Raw genomic sequence first — 17,729 nt, 5'->3', positions numbered from 1 at the left:
ACTGGCAGGGACAGTGGTGGTGGTGGTGGTGGTGGGGGGGGGTAACAAATAATGTTGTAATGTTGTAACAAATAATATTTCTATTAAATAAGCTTTACTTTGCATTTTAATTAACGTGGGATTATTTTTTGTATTTAGAAATAATAGTACCAATTTTTTTTTCAACATTTGTGGCACTGGCGTGGCGCCCCCTGATGGACGGCGCCCATAGCATTTGCCTATACGGCCTATGGCACGGGCCGGGGCCCTGGCTGGACCCAGTAATAAAACAGTTTCTGACGTTCTGATCCATAGTCCATCGCAAGAATCGTTGCATCTCCGCCATTATGACATTTTCTGTTCCCAAATCAGAGCGAATCCTAGCAGGTGTTCCCATCCTCTTTTCAACTTCTGCTATGAAATAGCCAGCAATGACCTTGGGATCATTGTTTGTTGAATAGGCATGAAGCCAAATCATAACTCTTGATTAGGCCATCAATAGCTCCATTTATACAGATTCCAAAAGGCTTCAGTTTGTCATAGGAGTCAATATGCCACATAAAATTTGGTCCAGGATTTACATACGTGTTACCAGTGGCGTGTCTAGAAAATTTTTGTTGGGGGGGCCAGGTAGGGGCACAGATTTGGAGAAGGGTGGCAGATGTAATTGGCAGATAATGTTTAAAAAAAAATTCTACCAACCGTTAACCATGATTCAATAACCCTGTAAACCTAATAACCGAATGCACTTTTAACTCTTATTACAATGAGATTTTAACCACTATGGTGCACAGTTTTTAGATACTGCGTTGATAAAGTACAAGAGATACAATCAGTGCTCTGTCAGTGTTTACTCAGCATTCAAGGACAGCAATATTTGCATAGTATTTTTACTGACATATAGTGCACATATGTTTTGGGCAAAAACATTTTTGAATATTAAAATACGAACATTTGTAACAAACAATTGACAAATTAGCCAATGCCAATGCAAAACTTTATCTGCCTGTTAAAAAAAGAAGATAATCTTTTCACAAACTGGTGTTTGATTTTGAAACAGGAAAAAGTGGGGAAACAACTGAAAATACTAATATTTGAATAAAACCTGAAAGCAAGTAAATACTTTCTATGCTGCCTTATGGTAAACTTTGGTAATATTGAGAACAACACTGGCTGATGATGAAATACAGTCAGCTGGCATGGTGACACTGCCAGTATTAACCTGCAGGGCTGGACTGGGACAGAAAATCGGGCATTTTGACTACAGACCGACCCACCAGGTATTAAAGCCATAAAGACTTTGAATGAAAACAAACCCTGTTGTGACAGTGATGTACAGTCTTGTTGGTATATGTATGATTTCTATACATTTTACGTCAGATAAAAACTTTGGTTGTAAGATTTAGATAATTGTTTAATAAAAGCTAAATATTTTAAATGAGAATAAGAAAGAAAAGTATTTCTTTGTGCCCTCCTCTCCCTGTTAATGCCCTACCTGCCCCCCTGGAAACACTTTGCTAGATCCACACCTGCACAGTTACCAGCTGTCAGCTGCTTAGAAAAGGATCCTGGTGTTATTTGTCTCTCAGAAACAGTTCATAACTTCAACTCATCCATGTGACCTAAAAGGTAAACCTGTTTCTCCATCACCTGTTCAGCTCTGATGATTCAGTAAGGACATCTCCTGGTTTCATCTTCATGTTTCCCTCTCACCACATATCCAAACCGATATCATGACCAGCAGCTTTACAGCTGTGGCTCCAGCAAACATCAGCTGATACTAGAAATTAATATTAAATAAATTCTAACAACAGCTGATCAAGCTTAAACGTGCTGCTGTTGTTTAGCGCGACATCTGCTGGTTTCCTCTTTCTGGCGCAAAGTGGGCGATAAATAAACAAGAGAGAAAAGCCGATCAGCTGATCATTGATCAGTTTCATGATTGAAGTAGCAACAGGAGAGGCAGGGGAGAGAATGAGAGAAGAAGAGGCAGCTGTGCAGCGTAAAGACAGAATAACTCCAGCTTTGTGCCTTTTTCCATTCTAGCTAAAGTCCAGGACAAACTGCGTCTCTTCTCAGCTCAATACGAAACGTGTAATATTTTCTCTGAATGAGGGACTATTCCATTTTTTTAAGGAGCCGTTGGCAACTCTACTAACTAACCTTATGAATAAAATAAAGTTCACTATCAGTAACATCATAGCACCCACCCAGCTGTATATAAACTCCGTCAAGCTGGCTAGAACGCAGTACGAGTTATTGCAACTGACAGTAAAAAGTCAGCACAATGAAAATAAACTCCACCTAAACTTGGTTTATATCTGACCCAGATAGACTGCAGGTCATAACTTCTTACCTGAAGTTCAGTTCACCTGACACTCGGACTGGCGGCTGCCTCGGGGCTCTCCTCCTGCCTCCCCTTCCCTCATCCACCTGCTGGCCTCTGTGGAAGCCCCGCCATAGCCACCACCAAACAACTGAGTTATTTTTACACATTCGCCAGCATCTGGCCAATCCACCACCTCTCATTGTTCATGCCGTTACAAAAAAAATAAAAAACAAGTCACTGGGGATATGCCCGGTATGCCTGATGGCCAGTCCAGCTATGTTAACCTGCAACCAAATCTGCAGCTCCATACAGCAATGTTACGACTTAGATTATATCTTATAACGCATAACTCTTATGTTAGCTGCCCTCAGTAGCCTACTGTCTGAAATATTCCACGGCTGCAATAATTCTTTAAGTGTTATTTTTTCCTTGGTATTCTAATTTCACCGAAGTTTACTAAACTCAACAAACTTAATATTACTTACCGGGACATTTATTCTGTCCTCATTTTCTTTCACCGAAAAATTGTTTCCTGCAGTGCTGTCTTTCGTGCTTGGCTCTCCTACCTTTGCTAACGTGATGCACATAGCGCAGAAGCCGATGCTGCATTCACTTACACTCGGATATCTGAGCGTCACCGTGAAAACATAATCGGACATTTGATATTTGATTGAATTTTATTGTTTTGCCTTCGGGGTGGCACCTGGGGTGGCCAGTCTGGTTGGGGGGGTGGCCTGTGCCCCCCCAGGCCACCCCGCTGGACACGCCATTGCGTGTTACATACATCGCATTAGGCGATTTCTGCGTCGTTGCTCAACACCGTAAGGGCCAAGATATTTCAGTAAATGTCTCACAGTACTCTGCGTGACAACATAACCTGCCTGAATGTGGTGTAGTTTGTATCCATGGAGCCTCCCGTGTTCCTCCAGTTGATCAATAAGAAATCCTGCCACCTCAATCGGACTCATTCTTTCTCCTGTACAGTCCCATGCGTTTTAGGTTTCTTCTAAGTGTCCGCATGCTTATCACAATACTGTCCAAACTGCCCAATAACAGCCAAATCTCCCCATGCCTCAATCCAAGCATAAAATAGAACTTAATTAATTCCAATAAACGAGCCATTTTCTCACACTCTGATCTGCACTGTCACCCACTTCACGATGTTTTACGGCAATATATCATGCTCGAACAATAAAAGATATGTTATAACGTGAAAACTTTTTTGTTCAAACAATGTAATTATCACGTTCGCACAATATAATATTTATATTGTATGAACGTGATAATTATGTATATTGTAATAACGTGATATTATGTTATTCAAACGTGAAAAGTATCTTGTTAGAACAATAAACTTTTCACGTTACAACGTGATACACTTGTATTTTTCTTTTGCCTGGGTGGCAGCTCTACGCTTCTGTACCTTCTTCATGCTCACATAAAGAGGAGGAACTTAGCGCTTCCTCGGCGTAAAAAGGCCTTTGTGCCTTTGTGTTAACCACGTACTGTTGCTTTAAGAGACCAACCCTCGCTGGATTACTTAAGCTAACTTTCAGATTTCCAGACAGTCAAACTTCTCCAGTTTTATATCATCCAGCAAGAAGACTTGTGAGTTTGACCTGCTTATTATCCTCGCAGAATAAAGGAATAAAGCTTTCCTGTGTTCTTCCAACCGACATCGAGTGTTTGAAATGAGTTGGATTATTGAGGCGACAACGAGCTAAATTCCGGAAATGGCGCAGCAAGAAAACCAGGTAAACCGAGACAAACTCTGCTGCTCGATCTGTTTGGATCTCCTGAAGGATCCGGTGACTATTCCCTGTGGACACAGCTACTGTATGAAGTGTGTTAAAAGCTACTGGGATGAAGAGGATCAGAAGGAAACCCACAGCTGTCCTCAGTGCAGACAGACCTTCACACCGAGGCCTGCTCTGGTGAGAAACACCGTGATAGCAGATTTAGTGGAGGAAACAAAGAAGACTGGACTCCAAGCTGCTAAAGCTGATCTCTGTCATGCTGAACATGAAGATGTGAGCTGTGATTTCTGCACTGAGACAAAGCTGAAAGCTGTCAAGTCCTGTCTGCAGTGTCTGGTCTCTTACTGTGAGCAGCACCTCCAGCCTCACTATGAAGTAGCAGCATTAAAGAAACACAAGCTGGTGGACCCCTCCCAGAAGCTCCAGGAGATCATGTGCCCTCGCCACAATGAGGTGATGAAGATCTTCTGCCGCACTGATCAGCAGTGTATCTACATTCTTTGCACAATGGATGAACATAAAGGCCACGACACAGTTTCAACTGCAGCAGAAATGAGCGAGAAGCAGAGAGAGCTCAAAGAGAGAGAGATGGACATCGAGAGGAAAATTAAAGAGAAAGAGAAAAGCTTGAAGGTCCTGCAGCAGGAGATCTCTGAGCTGAGGAGGAGAAAAGCTGAGCTGGAGCAGCTCTCTCACACAGAGGACCCCACCCAGTTTCTACACAACTACACCTTGCTGTCACGTCTCAGTGAAGCTCCAGACTCAGCCAGCATCAATATTCATCCTGAGAGCTACACCGAGGATGTGGCAGCAGCTGTGTCAGAGACCAGAGAGAAACTGCAGGACAATGTTGAATGGACCATAACTGCTGTTGAAGAAACTAAGGGGGATGTTTCAAACTTTGAGTCAGAGCCCAAGACCAGAGCTGAATTCCTAAAATATAAATGTGAAATCACATTTAACCCAAACACAGCACACCAGCGTGTTGTGCTTGGGCCTGGCTTAAAAGCAAAATATAGTCATACTCAGACAATCAGGCGCTATGATCACGCCGACAGATTCACTGACTGGCCTCAGGTGTTGAGCAGAGAGAGTTTCACAGGACCTTCTTACTGGGAGGTGGAGTGGAGCGGGGATGATGTCTTTATAGCATTAGCTGGAAAAAACATAAGCAGATCAGGAAGAGAGAGTCTTTTTGGAAACAATAACAGTTCATGGGCATTGGAGTGTTTCAGTGGTGGTTATGAATTTAGAAAAGGCAACAGCAGCACTTTCATTAAAGGTCCACAGTCCTCGAGAATTGGAGTGTTCCTGAATCATTTTAAAAAGAGTTCATATAAGTACGCTTATCTGTCCTTCTACAGCGTCTCTGAAAGCACTCAAACCATGACTCTCCTCCACAGAGTCGCTACCGGTAACACTTGCTCATCCCTTGTTGGGCTCGGTGTATACGGTGGTAGCGCTGAAATCTGTGAGCTTTTATGTTAAAACGATAAAATTCAAAAAATCATTATCTTATGCAACAAAAAGTAAAGAAGCTTCATAAACAAGATACTCACTTATTTGAAGGTAAAATGTCTTTGTTTTATACATTTTCATGTTCTAAGTTGTAAGTAGTAAAAACTGGCAAGTTCAATCTTAGAAAATAGCACATTTTGTACAATAAAGCTTCATTTCTCTAAACATACTAAAGCATATTTTTAAATCTTTTCTGATTTGTGACAGACTTCTGATAATTGAAGATGATCACAAAATTCCTGGATATTTTTGTTTGCATTTCATTTCAATATTCAATTCATTTCTATATTGTATGTGTAACAGATTTGATTGTAAAACATCTCAAAAATAAAACTTAATGTCATGTGATGCCAAAACAGCTTCCTGTCTGCTGATGTTGTTTAGTGTGGATTATGTTTTGGGGGGAATATTTCATCCATGGAGCGTGAGGTAAATTGTTTCAAAGCAGTATTTTAGTTTAAATAACTTTTATTTGATTGTCTCGTGAAACTATTCATGCTCTATTTTCAGTGAGCGTGAATAGTTTCCTGTTCTTAGCTGACAGCATCATTCTCTGTAAATCCTGGAGATGGTTGTGTTTAAAGTCCCACGAGATCCCATCAGTTTATCTGGCACTAGTGGTGGATTTTGCTGTGATAAACTGACATTTGGACCAGTCTTCTACTAAATATTGCAGTGTGGAGGCTTCCCATTACATTTCTTCATAGGTTAGTCTACAGCAGGAAATATTAAAGCTAACAGTGTGTTCACGCTAACCTTGTGTTTGGTTGATTTTACTGACAGGTCAGCAGAAGGATGACACGATCGATTTGAGGGACTAAGAACCTTCTACAAATCCTGACCTCTCTGTCCTGCCTTAGACCACATCTTACAATGATGTGTAATGTAATATAATGTAATAACTGTAGGAGCCATTCTTGGGTTAATACCTTATGTGGTCACTAGAGGTCACCTTTTTCTGTTTTGATTATGTAATGTAAAGGTATTTAAGGTAGACGCACGTAATCGGCGTCAGGTGTGTCATTGAGAAGGCAAACAGTTTGTGACCGTTGCGCTGTTATGCTAAGTCGATACGGAATAAAGACCAAAAAGGACAAGATACATACTGCTGGATTTATTGGACTGAACTTAATTCATACATACCAGTGACATCGCGTCACCCCCGTTAACGACCACCTCAGTGGCTTCAAGCGTAGGCTTAGCCTCTACACTAGAGTCACAAACTGCTTTTCTTTGGGGAAAAGTTTGTGCCAACTTCGCCGCGGTGTTTTGGAGACTCGGCGCAAACAGGACAATTAAAGTCTGAGTGATCGATTGCCGCGGAGAGCTGAATGCCGTTTGGAAAAGTTACCGTGGAGGTTTCACGAGGAGCGGACAGCCGGACTAGCGGTCTGTCAGCTGACGACGTGGAATGCTTGGCGATTGTTCCGTGGATGTTGGAGAGGACTTAGAATTCTTCATCGGAATCAGTACGGCGCCCAACGCAAGGTATGAGTAGCGCTACTAATAAATGGCCATTGATAAAAGTGTGCACACTTATTTAAGAAGACGTAATTCCAATGCATTGGTGGTCAACCCAAATAAAACTGATTTATAAACAAACTTTCGCATGTGCGCATAAACCCTTGATAAATATTTGAGTTTTGGAACATTTGAACTATGGACACAAATAAAGCTGCTGACAGGCCCCCGGAGCCTGCTGCAGAATCAGCTGTGCAAAGTAGCAACGCCAGCAAGGCTGAGACTCATCCAGAAAAGGAAAAACGAGTGGTGAAATTGACTGCTAAGGCACTTGCAGAGAGACTAGACAGACTGCAACGTGATAGAAAGGCTAAATTAAATAAAGCTAATAATTTAAAAGAGAGTATAAGGGTCTCAATGGAAAAAAAATGAAACTTCTATGATTCAAGCATCATTCAATGATTTTGTTGGTTTGTGTAATGAAGCAAAAACAATTCATGGTTCATTGATGTGTTTGTTACCAGATGATGAAAAAGAAAAGCATGAAACATGGTTTAAAGCAAAAATAATGCATTATGATGAGTTTACTTATGAAGTGAAAGAATGGTTATCAGGTTGCGAACATTTACATTTAAAGGGTGATCATGGTGTTGATGATGGTGTTAAGCCAGAGGACAGTGTTTCAAATGTTGTTGGTAAATCTTCAGTCACTAAAGGCTCATCTAGTGGTAAGGTGAGCACAACTTCTTCTGCCAAAATCAAAGCAAAAGCAGAAAAGGCAGCATTACTCGCTTGTATGGCAGTCCTAAAAGAGAAGCATGCTTTGGAGGAGGAAGAGCTAAAGCTAAGGAGGAAACGTGAACAACTTGAGCTTGAAGCGTTGCTTTCTGCCTCTTCTGCAAAGTTAGCTGTTCTCCAAGCTGCTGAAGTTCAAAGTATATCTAACATATCGTCCAATGCTATGAATTCATATTATGAAAGGGAAATCAAGAAAACAGCTGCTTCAGCCACAGTCAAGCCTAGTACACCAGTCAATGAAGATAAACCTGCAGTGCAAATAGTACAGACAGAAAGCAACATATCTGCAATGATCCTGCCAGGAACGGAAATTGAAAGTGAGCCACAAGCTCAAACGGTCATCACAATGCAATTTCACAATGTGGATCCTCCATCGCCCAGGTCAATTCCTACAGCGGCAGAAGGACGGTCGGAGGACATTTGTACCATTTTACAAAGACAAAATGAAATAACTGCAACCCTTGTTCAGCATCAGCGTGCATTGTCATTACCATCCAGGAAAATACCTGTATTCGATGGTGATCCTCTTCAGTACATCTCTTTCATTAATGCGTTTGAACAAGGAGTGGAAGAAAAGGCCAATAAGAGGGACTGCTTGTATTATTTGGAGCAGTTTACAACAGGACAGCCGAGAGAGCTGGTACGCAGTTGTCAACATATGGCTGCAGGACAAGGCTATATACAAGCAAAGCAACTGCTCAAAGAACACTTCATTCATTCATTTATTTGTTCATTTTCAGGCACAACAAATACCTACATTGAACATAAAATACACAAAACAAAAATTGCCTGAAAAAGGAGTGAGACGAAGGAAACTTATTAAATCCCACCCCTATACTCACTCATCAACAACAACAAAAAAACAATAAACTTCCCGCAGCTACGCCCATCATTGCATACAGACCCATCAACAGCCCCGGGCACATACAAGCATCTAAACGGCAGCTCGCAAACAACAATTAAAGCCTTCATAACTGAATACAGAATATATAAATTATAAATTGCATTACCACAGGTAACAGGCAGTAATAACTACAAGTAACAAACACACATACATATACATACATACGCACACATTTTTTATTTTATTTTTTTTGGAATCCATACCAGCAATGGTAAGAGAACAGACATTACAGAGCACACTAAAACCATCATTGAGTATACTGTGACCAGACCAACTGTTTGTAGAGGAATTTAAATCTATGAATATTTTTGCATTGTTTCAATTGTAAACTCAGACTGTTCCAGATTTTCACACCACATACACACACACAAAAACCTTTACGGGTTGTTCGAGTTCTGGGTAATTTGAATTCTCCAAAGCCTCTCACATTATAAACCTTTTCTCGAATTTCAAATCTAGTTTGTAAATTTGCCGGTAAAAGTTTAGTAAAAGCTTTATAAAAAATTATGGATGTATTGTAATTAACCAGATCCTGGAATTTAATTAACTTTGCCTGAAGAAAGAGTTTGTGAGTATGATCTAGATAACCAGCTTCGGAAATGAATATAAAATTGCAACTGCTTACATTGACAAGGCATTATATTGGCCTGCAATTAAAAATGAAGATGTGAAATCATTGCAAGCATATTCCCTTTTCTTATGTGGGAGTTGTAATGTCATGGAAACATTGCAACATATGCAGGAACTGGACATGCCAGTGAACATGAAAATCATTTTGTGCAAGTTGCCATATAAAATGAGAGAGAAATGGAGAGCGTTTGCATATGATATATTGGAAACCTCTAAACACAGAGCTCGGTTTGAAGATTTGGTTGCATTTATTGAAAAGCAGGTGAAAATTCTTTCAGATCCTTTGTTTGGGGACATTCAGAATGTAACGTCAACAATCCCTGTCTCAAAGGTTGACAACAGACTGAAGTCACAACCAAGCAAACAAATTAAAGGGAACAGCTTTGCTGCTACAGCCACACCCATGAACATGAATAAAACCTACAGCACGGAAAGGCTGATTACTACAACAAGCCATGACTTTACAGTAAAGCCATCTTGTGTCTGCTCTACTCAACGACACACACTGGAGGAGTGTCAACAGTTTCAGAAGCACAGAGACAAAATGCTTTTTCTAAAGGAGAAAGGGCTGTGTTTTGGTTGCTTAGGTGCTGGGCACATAAGCAAGGACTGTGCTAAGCGTTTGATATGTAGAACGTGTGGTAAAGGTCATCCCACTGTCCTCCATATTGATAACCCTGAATGCTATGGAGAGCCCTCCTCTTCAAAGAATGTAAAAACTTGTGGTCATACAGGGGCCGGAAGAGAAAGCGGTTTGCTTTCCATTCTGCCAATTCAAATAAAGTCTGTTAAAGGTAGTCATGTCATACAGACATATGCTTTTTTTTTTTTTTTTTTTTTTTTTTTTTTTAGATCCTGGCAGTTCAGCTAGCTTCTGTTCAGAGCACCTCATGCAAAAGCTAAATCTTGTGGGCAAAAGAACTCACTTCCTGTTACAAACGATGGGTCAAGAAAAGGTAGTCTCTGCCCACTCACTTACTGGTCTTGAAGTTTCTGGTTTAGGCAGCAATGCCTTCTATGAACTTCCAGAAATTCTAACACAGGAAAGGATGCCTGTCACCACGGATAACTTTGTAAAGGAAGAAGATCTGATCAGGTGGCCATATCTGTCAAAGGTTCAAATTCCCCACATAATGGCTAATGTTGACCTGTTGATTGGATGCAACACTCCCAAGTTATTGGAACCATGGGAGGTCATTCATAGCCAGGGGAATGGCCCATATGCTATAAGAACAGCATTGGGCTGGGTCATAAATGGGCCCATGGAAGATGGTAAAAGCAACTTGGACAGCGAGCACCCACCAACAGTTGTAAATAGGATATCTGTTTGTAAGCTGGAGGAGATGTTGAAAAGTCAATATAACTATGACTTTAATGAAAGGGTTACAGAGGAAAAGGGTTTGTCAAGGGAGGACCTTAAGTTCATGAAGATCATGGAAAAATCTGCAACAATGGAAGATGGACACTACTGTTTGAAGTTACCTTTTAAAAAGGATAACATAAAGATGCCAAACAATTTCTCCATAGTTAAACAAAGATTGCAAAGTCTACAACGAAAACTTCTCAACAATGAACAGTTGCATAAAGAATATAAAAACTTTATGGATGAGATAATAAGTAATGGATATGCAGAGCAAATACCTTCACAGCAGCTGTCTTGCGAAAATGGAAAGAAGTGGTACATTCCTCATCACGCAGTTTACCATCCCAGAAAACGATCTATAAGAATTGTATTTGACTGTGGGGCATCATTCCAGGGGACATCATTAAACAAGCAGCTCTTACAAGGTCCTAATCTCACAAGCGCATTGCTTGGGGTTTTGCTTGGATTTCGACAGGATCTAGTCGCATTTATGGGTGACATAAAGGCAATGTTTTATCAAGTTAAAGTTGCCAAAGAGGACAGAGACTTTCTGCGTTTTTTATGGTGGCCAGATGGAGATCTGAGCAAGGACATAATTGAGTTTCGCATGACTGTTCATCTGTTTGGTGCAGTATCTTCCCCGAGCTGCGCCAGTTTCGCTTTGAGAAAAACGGCTGAGGACAATAAAACTGAATTCCTAGACAAGGTATGTGAAATGCTGAAAGAGAACTTCTATGTGGACGACTGTTTAAAGAGTGTGGCCTCCACCTCAGATGCTGTCGATTTGGTCAAAGATCTTTCAGCACTCTGTCAAAGGGGAGGATTTACACTGACCAAGTGGGTCAGTAACAATCGCACCCTGTTGCAAAGTATCTCTGAGGAGCAAAGGGCTAAAGACTTGAAAGAATTAAATCTTGACAGAGACAAACTTCCGGTAGAAAGAGCTCTGGGCTTGCAGTGGTGTGTGGAAACTGATACATTCAACTTCAAAATGGATATCCCTCAAAAATCCTGTACTAGGCGTGGAATGTTATCAATATCAAGTTCCATTTACGATCGATTGGGGTTTCTTGCACCAGTCCTGCTGCCTGCCAAAGGAGTGCAGCAGGAGCTTTGCAAAAGGAAACTGGGATGGGATGAACCAATACCCCAAACCATGTTGCAAAAGTGGAAAAGTTGGCTCAGTGATTTGCAAATGCTTTCCCATTTCAAGGTTAAAAGTGTGTTACTTATGTTTATTTATGTGAATGTATAGGTCTAAAGTAGACTGTATTAGTGGCTCCTTATTTTCTTTGTGATTAGAATTGCCATGTCTGATAGCCATTTCAATTAGGGGCCGGGGTGTAGGAGCCATTCTTGGGTTAATACCTTATGTGGTCACTAGAGGTCACCTTTTTCTGTTTTGATTATGTAATGTAAAGGTATTTAAGGTAGACGCACGTAATCGGCGTCAGGTGTGTCATTGAGAAGGCAAACAGTTTGTGACCGTTGCGCTGTTATGCTAAGTCGATACGGAATAAAGACCAAAAAGGACAAGATACATACTGCTGGATTTATTGGACTGAACTTAATTCATGCATACCAGTGACATCGCGTCACCCCCGTTAACGACCACCTCAGTGGCTTCAAGCGTAGGCTTAGCCTCTACAATAGAATATAATGAACTATATAACTATAACTGAAACAACCCAAATATAAATGAATAAATAACAGGACATGATAAAGAAGAAAAAATACACAAAATAAGATGATCTTTAATAAAATGATGATTAAAAAAGGCATGTAGGATTTGACTGGCTTGCTCACATTTAAATATTACACAACTAAGCCCAACAGTATGCTCTCAATGTTACACATCCCCACAAACCTGCAGTAAAGGACAATTTGCTCACACAACATGAATGATAAATAATCTTTGTAGCTTCTAAAGACATAAAAAGTCTGTCTGATACCAGCTGAGTGACAAAGACAAAGTCAACACAGGAATGGAGTACCAAAAACCAGAGGTGTGGACTCGAGTCACATGACTTGGACTCGAGTCAGACTCGAGTCATTAATTTTATGACTTTAGACTTGACTTGAAAAAATGTTCTAAGACTTGTGACTTGACTTGGACTTTTAGACCAATGACTTGGGACTTGAATTGGACTTGAACCGGTTTACTTGAAAAGACTTGATATTTTACCCCAAATATAAAATTTAACATGCATATTATATAGAGATTGAAAATGTGACGTCATTCAGGGGTAAACCGCAAAGGATTCTGGGAACTCGTGGCAAGCGGTACTAGCGCACGCAGGCTTTCAATTAAAATCAGTTATACAGCGATAAAAAGAAACACAAAAATGTCAAGAAGCTGTTGTATTATTAACTGCAATAGCCGGTCGCATGACAGCCACGGGAAGCCGACGGGTAAAGAGATCGGTTGTTATCGGATTACGTCGTTGAAGAGAAATTGTTCGAGCCATGTTTCCGAAGTAACAAAGACGCGACTGGATTGCAGCCATTCAAAGATCAAATATAACGTCCCAGAACACTCCAGCTCACAGGTTAGTCTGCTCCAAGCATTTACACAAAGGTCAGTCTGCTGTTGTAGTTAATACGTCATTTTCATAACATAATTGGTGATATAGGTTACAAGCAAGTCTGGCGCTGAACAGAAATTGTCGCGCTATGCTCCTTTGTTTATTGTGCATAAATAGTGAATTGTCCTGACACAATATTGCGTTTCGCTTCTGTTATTATGGTACATTGACAAAAACATATACTTTTATTCACAGGATAAAACAGTTGTTTTGTATCACTAATTGCCCAGTACGATTACAGCATACAATATTATTGTCACTGCTACATTTCTGTAATGAACCAGAAATTATTTCCACTACTAATTAATTACCATTGAGCTCAAAGGTCCTATTAATAAACGGTTAACGAATGTGTATTTATGACGACGATTTGTGAGACTGGTAAACTTATGATACGTACGATGGTCTTTACTTTCTACACGGTGCATTTCAAGGTCCTGTACCCATCCGGCGGTAAACTGTACCTGGGCTTGTTGCAGTGACCGGAAGTTACTAAACTTCACGAGTGTATGCACTCACTCACAAGAACCGTATAATTATAAATATGCATATAAATATGCTACAATGAGATAGCTGACTTCATCTAACTAGCAAATGTTGTCCAGGCTACGTTGGTGATGCAGTTTTTTTTTAATGTATATGATATTTTTGTCATGCGATTTTAAAGCTGGTGTTGTGCCAAAAAGTGATTGTCTGCCAAAAACTGATTTCCAGTGTTTCTGTGTATTTTTTATGTGTAATATCTTTACGTATGTTCGTAAATAGACTTCGGTGAACAGGGGATACAAAGGGGTTACATAAAGAATTAAAAAATTATCTGTTTTTTAAGTATCTTTACAACTTGTACTTACATTATAACCAATCCGGTCCTTTATCCCCACTTAAAATATTTTTACAGAACTATTGTAATATTTGCTGCCATTTCTGCTGTGCTCTTGGCCAACTTACTCTTACAAAATACATTTTTAATGTTAATGAGATTTTTTTTTACTGCATAAATAAAGGTTATATAAAAGTCGCTGCCAAAAACTGATTGCGGCTTGTATCTTGCTACACGAATGTTGTTTGTGGCTCAAGATGACTTTATGTCATCCATAAGGGATGCATTTGACATATGTTTAACATATTATAGCCCAACAAGTTACTTATAGCACTTTAAATATGAGCAATCGCTTTTTGGCAAATACCGGAAATCAGTTTTTGGCAGACAATCACTTTTTGGCACAACACCGGTCCTACAACCGCATCCAAGAATAACATGCAGCTTATCTCAGAACTGTCGGTGAAAATTATTCTTGGAGCTAGGTTTAATTGAGCTGCATTTTAAAGAGGTGCAATTTCACAATTTGTGTATATTTTCTAAGTTCACTATTTTGTCATGTGTTGAGAAAAACACAGATTTAAAAATTACATGGTCTAATATTTACATTTAGCATAACTGCAACATACTTTTTTCTTTTTTTTTTTTTTTTTTTAAAGACTCGAAAGGACTTGAAATTCAAAATTTCAGACTTGTGACTTGACTCGGACTTTTACACCAGTGACTTGAGACTCGACTCTGACTTGCCTGACATTACTTGAGACTTGACTTGAGACTTGAGGATAAAGACTTGAGACTTACTTGAGACTTGCAAAACAATGACTTGGTCCCACCTCTGCCAAAAACATCCTGACCAAAATGTGAAGAACAGCCAGGCAGTCAATGAAGACTATAAACACTCTGGTTATACCAGAGGCCACCTCGCCCCCAGTGGTCACCAACAGACAGAAGAAGACAAAGAGGCTACATTCACCCTGACAAATATTGCTCCTCAAATGGAAAAGTTCAATAATGGCCCCTGGAGTCTACAGGAAGAGAAGATGTTAGAAAGGTTTAATGTCTGCATGCCAAAAATGTATGTTATCACTGGAGTCATGCCTTATGAGAAAGATGAACCCAAGATCAATAACAGGGTGACTGTTCCTGAGTACTTTTGGACTGCTTACTGCTGCCCAACGTTCAGTGCCACAGCTAATCACAAGTGCTGCAGTACAGACGGAATCATGGAAAAAAATACCAATGATGGCTATGCTGTCAGGAAGATGTCCCTGAAAACCTGAGAACAACTTGAAACAAAGTGTAAAGATGCCTGAAATTAGTCTCTTTAAAAATAAATGTAAGGAGGACGTCTTTTTCTCATTTGGCTGAACAAAAATCAAATACTTGCCACTGAAATGTGTTAAGATGAATCCCAATAAATGAAATGAAATTCAGTTGTCAATTGTAATGTTTTTATCTTTAAGTTAAAACCGATTACATTTTAGAAACATAACAAGAAATTTTCATCATTAACCCGAACACTATTTGTGCACACAAACGAGAAACTAAAACTAAAATTACATGTCTGAGTCTGACATCGAGTTTCACCAACATCGCACAGCTGAGTTCATAAAAACTTGGCTTTGTTCTGGCAGGGCTGTATTAAATAATCCATTTCTAAATGGGTGCCTATTTCCTTTATTTTCACATAGTATAATATTTTATCATATTTTTCATATTATATTCATACTCAACAAATTTTCAAAAGGATAATTTAATGAGATGATGATACTTACATCCATAGATGTCTAAAGGTCATTCCTGTTCAGGAATGAATATAATCTACAACCTGGCTGGCTGTTTGAGGCACGCAGACACAAATAAGTAACTGCTAATCACATCACTGTGCCTGTATGCTTTATTGTTAGCTTTACTGCTCTAACCTTAGTGTACAACACAAAGAAACAATAAAGAGACCTGAAACAGAAAAATGTAGAAACTATTAAACAGAAACTGTCAGCATGAAAAGTCTGATGTAAAGAAGAAAAAACCTGAAAGACTGAGATTATGCATTACACCAGTTTTAAAAAATGTGAAATTGAAAATAAGATGTTGTAAGATTGTTCATCAGCTATGAACTGACAAAGCTCTTTTTATGTCTTTATTTCCTTCATGTTGAAATAATCTAAATATTCTACTGTGAAACAGAAGCACTAAACATTTAACATTATGTTGAGTGAAGGATCTTTGTGCAATGAAAAAGCAGTCGAAGATTATTAATGATTGTTAAGCACATGTGTAAGTGTTGGTCACACATGTTCCCATGGGATCCTAAGTGGCCAAAAGAACTGATTCATTAAAATGGGCACAAAACAGATCATTTAAAAGTCTCTTGAACCAATTTCTTTTAATCTTTCTTCAAGAAAGGAACAGAACAACAGCAAAAGCTCAGTCCCCCCCAGTGTTTCAGTCTCGACATGGGGACAGCAAGGAGTGACTGGTCAGTTGACCTGAAAGACCTTTGTGGAGTGTATCGGTGTAGAAGGTGTGACAGGTAAGAAGGAGCCAGGCCATTTAAAACTTTAAAAGCAAACTAACATTTTGAAATGAATTCTAAAGAATGTATTTATCCATCTTGGTAATTATGTTCCTAGCAGAATAAAAATACAGCAGATGCACACACTCATTAAACTCAAAGTGATCTGTGTTAGCATTTAAACAGGGCTATTCATGAATGATGGTGTTGCATTTTGTGTTATACACCAGGTTTGAAGTGGTTTGAAGACCATCACAGATTACAAGGGGAAACGGCGTCAGATTGAGGGAGGTAACTGCTTCTCTACCTGATGGAGCTGAACACCTTCTTCACATCACATCCTTACTCCCTGCTTCACTTGATCCGCTCCAGTTTGCCTACATGCCAAACAGATGTACAGACGATGCAATAGAAATTGCACTTCACACTCCCCTCTGCCACCTTGACCAGAAAAACACATATGTGCGGATGCTGTTCATAGACTATAGCTCCGCCTTCAGCACCATCATATCATCCAGAATGAAACTCCGTGATCTGAACATCAGCTCCTCCCTGTGCAGCTGGATCCTGGACTTCCTGACAGACAGACCTCAGGTGGTTAGGATCAGCAGCATCACCTCATCCACACTCACACTCAGCACAGGCGGCCCCCAGGGATGTGTGCTCAGCCCTGTTCACCCATGACTGTAAAGCAACACACAGCTCCAACACCATCATTACATTTGCAGATGACACCACCACCATCAGCTGCATTGTGATGGAGATGTGATAGCATACAGGGCAGAGGTGAGAACCCTGACATCATGGTGCTGCGATAACAACCTGCTGCGATAACAACCTGCTGCTTAACGTCAGCAAAAACAAGGAGCTCATCGTGGATTACAAGAGACTGCAGATAGGAGGCCGCACCCCCATCCACATCGATGGAGCAGAGGTGGAGAGAGTCAGCTGCTTCAGATTCCTGGGCATCAACATCAGCGACCATCTGCGTTGGTCACACAAAAGCAGCAAGACAGCAGCTCTTCGTCTTGCGGCGCCTGAGAAGATTCAGCATGAACTCCAGAATACTT

General features: G+C 40.1%; 1 protein-coding gene across 1 annotated transcript; it reads left to right on the top strand.

The window, feature by feature from the left end:
- Positions 1–3,773: 3,773 nt before the first annotated feature.
- On the top strand, positions 3,774–5,931 carry LOC308387550 (tripartite motif-containing protein 16-like). The gene has a single exon (XM_080867679.1). The coding sequence runs from the start codon at positions 4,042–4,044 to the stop codon at positions 5,551–5,553; it is 1,512 nt and encodes a 503-aa protein (XP_080723805.1). The 5' UTR covers positions 3,774–4,041; the 3' UTR covers positions 5,554–5,931.
- The last annotated feature ends 11,798 nt before the right edge of the window (positions 5,932–17,729 follow it).

Source organism: Rhamphochromis sp. 'chilingali' (genome assembly GCF_963969265.1).
Source record: "Rhamphochromis sp. 'chilingali' genome assembly, chromosome: 2".
NCBI lineage: Eukaryota > Metazoa > Chordata > Actinopteri > Cichliformes > Cichlidae > Rhamphochromis > Rhamphochromis sp. 'chilingali'.
Note: the sequence above shows the minus strand (reverse complement) of the source record. Positions and strands in the feature narration are given on the sequence as shown.